This window comes from Colobus angolensis, unplaced genomic scaffold (genome assembly GCF_000951035.1).
Source record: "Colobus angolensis palliatus isolate OR3802 unplaced genomic scaffold, Cang.pa_1.0 Scaffold19, whole genome shotgun sequence".
NCBI lineage: Eukaryota > Metazoa > Chordata > Mammalia > Primates > Cercopithecidae > Colobus > Colobus angolensis.
In genome coordinates, this window is record NW_012115043.1 from 2,678,868 (window position 1) to 2,685,389 (window position 6,522).

General features: G+C 40.4%; 1 protein-coding gene across 1 annotated transcript in view; it reads left to right on the plus strand.

Annotated features, from left to right (window-relative positions):
* Positions 1–6,522, plus strand: part of ITGA11 (integrin, alpha 11) — a 131,976-nt gene that overhangs the window by 28,562 nt on the left and 96,892 nt on the right. The window contains exon 2 of the mRNA XM_011940337.1: positions 889–1,000. Within this exon, the coding sequence (XP_011795727.1) occupies positions 889–1,000 (112 nt within the window). The remainder of the gene's footprint in view (positions 1–888; positions 1,001–6,522) is intronic.

Here is a 6,522-nt window from a genome sequence, read left to right on the forward strand (position 1 = left end):
TTCTTTGTGGGGCTATACAGGAATACCTGAGACTGAGTAATTTATAAAGAAAACAGTAGCCCGGCCAACACGGTGAAACCCTGTCTCTACTAAAAAATACATGTAAAGATCAGCCAGGCACGATGGCGTGTCCCTGCAGTCCCGGCTCCTTGGGAGGCTGAGGCACAAGAATCGCTTGAACCCAGGAGGAGGAAGTTGCAATGAGCCAGGACTGAGCCACTGTGCTCCAGCCTGGACCACAGAGTGAGACTCTGTCTCGGGGAGGGCGGGGAGGGAAAGAAAGAAAGTAAAGAAAAGAGGTTTATTTTGGCTCACTGCTCTGCAGACTGTACAGGAATCATGGTGCCAGCATCTGCTTCTAATGAGGGCCTCAGGGAGCTTCCAATCATGGTGGAAGGCAGAGGCGAGCCAGCGTGTCACATGCAAGAGTGGGAGCAAGAAAGAGAGTGGGGAGGCCCCACAGTCTTAAACACCGAGGTCTGTGAGAACTCAGAGTGAGAACTCACTCATCACCAAGGGGATGGCACCAAGCAATTCATGAGGGATCCGCCCCCATGACCCAAACACCTCCCACCACGCCCTACCTCCAACATTGGGAATCCTGTTTCAACATGAGATTTGGAAGGGATGCACAATGAAACCGTATCAGGCTCCCCCAGGACAGGGGTGGAATCTCTCACATCAGACTGTGGGCCCTTCCAGGCAGAGACTATGTCAGCCATCTCATACAGGGGCTCCCCAAGATGGGGAAACATGCTCATCCCACAGCCAAGACCCTCCAAGGTTCATGACCTGCCAGTGGGTCCTGACACAGCCCAAGGCCTACACCTCTGCCTGTCTGACTCCCCTGCTTCTCCTCTCTTCTCCTCTCCTCTCCCCCTGCCTCAGGGTTCACGGACACCTTCAACATGGACACCAGGAAGCCCCGGGTCATCCCTGGCTCCAGGACCGCCTTCTTTGGCTACACAGTGCAGCAGCATGATATCAGTGGCAAGAAGTGGTGAGTGAGGGCGGCCGCCCACACCCAGCCCTGTACCATTCCACACCTAGCCCCTCCATCCTGCCCCGTGGCTGCGCCACTGGCCCTCACATGGAGACTGACATTTCCAGTGACTTGACTCTGTCCCAGCAGGTCAGAGGCTGCACAGGCTCTGCTCCTGACTATGAAAGCTGGAGTGTTCAATTTCTCAAGCCCTCTGTCTTCTCATCTGTGAAATGGGAATGAACGAGCCCTCCTTCTCTGGGTTATGTGACAGCGCAGGTAGCAGCCACCTGGGGACCAATTGTTAGCCCCTGGTCCTGTCTACCTGGAGATCTGCTGGGGGTGTCTCCGAGAGGGTGGGTGTGAGTGTGCTCTCTAGCTGAAACCCAGGCAGCAATGGGGCAAAGGGGAGGGAGAGCCAGACCAAGTGGAGGGAGAGGGCGGGAAAGATCCCCGAGAGCCCTCCAGAGCAGGGGCAATCAGGAGGAAGAAAGGATTCACCTCCAATTTTAAAAATAACTTTATTTCAACATACTTTATCACCTAATTCACTCATTTCAAGTGTCCAAGTCGATGATTTTTTTTAAAGAAAATTTACCATGTTATGAGACCATCACCACGAATCAGTTCTAGAATATTTTTATCACCCCAATAAGATCCCTCACCACATTTATGGTTAGTCATCCTCCTCCCCACTTGGTTTTTAGCTGGCAGAAGGCCATCCTTCCTGGGATGGAAAGGGCCAGGCCTCTGCATGGCCCTTTTAGAAGCCCTTGCATAGTCAAGCGATCACATGAACACTGGTGATCAATGTTCTACGCTGCCCGCTTCCCACTCTGGCCCGTCTACCCTCCCCAGCCTCTCTCCCTTCCTGTGCCTCCCCCACCCCCTTACCTGTGCTCAACACTCCAGCCACGTGGCACGATCGCAGCATTGCTGTTTCCCCAGATCTTCTTCAAACATGCTCTTCCCTTCTGCGACGCCCTCTCCTGACTTCTCTGCTCACCCCACCACCATCTGGCTAATTCTCTCATATTCTTTTTGCTTTTTGTAAAGAAATATCTTATTTATTATCTTTCTACCGAGGTATAACATACATACAATAAAGTGTAGGCATCTTGAGTATATGGCTTAATGAACTTCCATGTGATATACAACTATGCAATCACCTCCCAGAGATATACACCATTTCCAGCTTCCCAGAAGGTGATGCCCACTCATCCCACCCAGTCAGTGCCCCTCCAGGGACCCCCTATGCTGACTCCTATCTCCATAGATTAGTTTTGAACTTCATAGAGGAGAAATCATGCAATAGGTGCTCATTTGTATCTGACCTCTTTCACTCAACATTATGCCTGTGAGGTTTAACATGTTGTTAAATGAACCATACTTCATGCTTCCATTGATAAGCAGTATTCCATTGTATTAATCTACTAAAATGTATTTAAGTTTAGTGTTTATTTTACTGTATTTGGATTGTTTCCATTTTGGGCTATTTCAGATAATGCTGCTATTGGCATTCATGTACATGTCTTTTGATAGGCACGTGTGCTCACTTTTATGGGGTTTTTACTCAGGGATAGAATTGCTGAGTTAAAGGGTAGTTATGTTTAACTTTTTAGTAGGACCTGCCAGGCATTTTTTTCAAAGTGGTTTACCAATTTAAACTCTCTCTAGTAAAATAAGAGCTTTCTGGTTGTGACGTGTCCTCACTAACACATGACATTATCAGTCATTTTAATTTTAGTCATTCTAGTAGTGTGTGGTGGTATCTCACAGTGGATTTAATTTGCATTTCGCTATTTACTAATGATGTTGAGGAACTTTTCATAAATTTAATGGCCATTTTTCTATCCCCTTTTGTGAAATGCTGTAGCAGGTCTTTTGCCCATTTTAAAGATTGTGTTGTGTGTCTTTTTCTTATTGATTAAAGGCCTTTAAAATATATATATATATATTTTGTATGCACATCCTTTGTGACACAGAAGCATTGTAAATATCTGTTCCCAGTCTGTGGCTTGCCTATTCATTCTCTTAATGGCATCTTTTGATAAACAAAAGTTCTTAACTTTAATAAAATCTAATTTATCAATATTTGTTATGGTTAGTGCTTTTAGTATGTCCCGTTTAAGAAATCTTCACCTCTCCGCATATCATGAAGATATTCTTCTCTGTTTTCTTCCAAAAGTTTGATGTTTTTGCTTTGTTGTTTAGGTCAGTGATTCATCCCAAGTTAATGTTTGTGTAAGGTGTGAGATAAAGGTCAGAGGTTTTTGTTTTCTTTTTTTCATATGGAAGACCAATTGATTTGGCACAATTTGTGAAAGACTAATTTCCCCATTGAATTCTAGTGTCATCTTTGTTGAAAATCGAGTGACCATAGATATATGGGCCTGTTTCTTGATTCTATTTTATTCCATTTGTCTATTTATCTAAATTTGAGCAAACAAAAAGCTGCTTTGGTTACTGCAGCTTTAAAATAAGTCTCGAAGTCAGGTAGTGTGAATTCTCTATATTTGGTTTTCTCTTCTTTTTTATTTCAACTTTTATTTTAGATTCAGGGGGTACATGTGCAGATTTGTTACAAGGGTATATTGCATTGTGTGGAGGTTTGGGGTACAAGTGATCCTATCACCCAGGTAGTGAGCTACTCAATAGGTAGTTTTTCAAGTCTTGTTCCCTCCCTCCCTCCCGACTCTAGTGGTCCTCAGTGTCTATTGTTCCCATCTTTATGTCCATGTGTACCCAGTGTTTAGCTCCCACTTATAATAGTGACAACACACCATATTAGGTTTTATGTTTCTGTGTTAATTTGCTTAGAATAATCGCATCCATGTTGCTGCAAAGGACATGATTTCATTCTTTTTCATGGTTGTGTAGTATTCCATGGTGTATACGCGCACCACAGTTTCTTTATCCAGTCCACCATTAATGGGCACCTAGGTTGATTCCATGTCTTTGCTGTTGTGAATGGTGCTATGATAAACATACAAGTGCATGTGCTTTTGGTAAATGATTTATCTTCTTTTGGGTAATATACCCAGTAATTGGGATTGCTGGGTCAAATAGTAATTCTAGTTTTAGTTCTCTGAGAAATCTCCAAACTCTGAACTAATTAACATTCCCTCCAATGGTGTATAAGCACGTCCTTTTCTCTACAGTCTTGCCAACAACTGTTACTTTGGGGCATTTTAATAATAGCCGTTCTGACTGGTGTGAGATGATAGCTCACTGTGGCTTTCATTTGCATTCCTCTGATGGTTAGTGATGTGGAGCATTTTTCCATGTTTCTTGGCAGCTTGCATGTCTTCTTTTAAGAAGTGTCTATTCATGTCCTTTGCCCTTTTTTTAATGGGGCTGTTTTTCTTTGATAAGATTATTTTAGCTATGATAGACCCTTTATGTTTCCACATAAATTTTTAAGTCAGCTTGTCAGTTTTTCTCCAACAAAATTTGCTGAGATTTTTATGGGATTTATACTGAATTTATATATTCAATTTTATGGATAAATTTAGGATAAAATGAAATCTTAATAATGTTTTGAAATATTCAGTGTAAGTTTTACTTATCTCTTATTGCATTAATAAAATATAAAATATATTTATATTTTATACTGTTAAAAATGAAATATTCTTATTTCATTTTTTAATCTTTTTTACTAGTATATAAAAATACAATTGATTTTTGTATATTTACAATACATCCAGCAACTTTACTAAAGTCATTTATTATTTCTAATAACTCGCTTTTGGATTCCTTTGGATTTTCTACGTATACAGTCAGATCATCTGAAATAATTATAGTTTTGTTTATTGTTTTCCAATTTTCCTATCTTTATTTTTCTAACTGCACTGGTTAGGATCTTCAGTGTACGGTCAAAAAGAAGTGGTGATACTGAACATTCTTTTCTTATTTCTGCTATGATAGTGAATTTTTCCAATATTTCATAATTAAATAAGATGTTAGTTCTAATTTGTTCATTTACTTGTTGTAGATACCTCTAGATTAAAGAAGTTGTTTTCTATTCATAGCTTTCTGAGGTTGGTTTTTTAAAAAATTGTGAATAGGTGCTGAATTTTATCAGATGATTTTTCTGCAACACCTGACAAAAGGTTCTCCTTCATTCTATTAATATGGTTAATTACTTGATTGATTGATTGATTGATTGGATTGATTTCTTTTCTCTTAACTATTAAACCAAACTTGCATTCCTGGGATAAACCTCATTTAGTCACCCTGTATTCTCGTATGTATATATTCTCAGGAATTTTGTTTCTGTTGGGGTATTTGTATCTGTTTTATTTCATGAGATATATTGACCTGTAAATTTTCTTTTTGCAAATGCCCTTATCAAGTTTTTGTATTACAGTTATTCAGAGCTCATAAAACGTACTAAGAAATGTTTTCATTTTTTTTCTATTCTCTGGTAGAACATAAGATCTGTATTATTGCTTCTTTAAATGTTTAGGATAATCCACTAGTACAGCATCTAGGTTTGTTTTGTGGGAAGGTTTTTCATCTTAGATTCAACTTCTTTTATTATTATTATTATTGTTATTATTATACTTCAAGTTCTAGAGTACATGTGCACAACGTGCAGGGTTGATATACAGGTAAACATGTGCCATGTTGGTTTGCTGCACCCATCGACTCATCATTTACATTAAGTATTTCTCCTAATGCTATCCCTCCCCCAGGCCCCCACCCCACAACAGGCCCCAGTGTGTGATGTTCCCCACCATATGTCCAGGTGATCTCATTGTTTAATTCCCACCTATGAGTGAGAACATGTGGTGTTTGGTTTTCTGTCCTTGTGATAGTTTACTGAGAATAATGGTTTCCAGCTTCATCCATGTTCCTGCAAAAGACATGAACTCATCCTTTATTATGACTGAATAGCATTCCATGGTGTATATGTGCCACATTTTCTTAATCCAGTCTATCATTGATGGACATTTGGGTTGGTTCCAAGTCTTTGCTATTGTGAATAGTGCCACAATAAACAAATGTGTGCATGTGTCTTTATAGCAGCATGATTTATAATCCTTTGGGTATACACCCAGTAACGGGATCACTGGGTCAAATGGTATTTCTAGTTCTAGATCCTTGAGGATCTTCCACAATTGTCTTCCACATTGTCTTCCACAATGGTTGAACAAATTTACACTCCCATCGACAGTGTAAAAGCGTTCCTATTTCTCCACATCCTCTCCAGCATCTGTTGATTGCCATTCTAACTGGCGTGAGGTGGTATCTCACTGTGGTTTTGATTTGCATTTCACTGATGACCAGTGATGATTAGCATTTTTTCATGTGTCTATTGGCTGCATAGATGTCTTCTTTTGAGAAGTGTCTGTTCATATCCTTTGCCCACTTTTTGATGGGGTTGTTTTATTCTTATAAATTTGTTTGAGTTCTTTGTAGATTCTGGACATTATCCCTTTGTCAGATGGGTAGCTTGCAAAAATTTTCTCCCATTCTGTAGGTTGCCTGTTCACTCTGATGGCAGTTTCTTTTGCTGTGCAGAAGCTCTTTAGTTT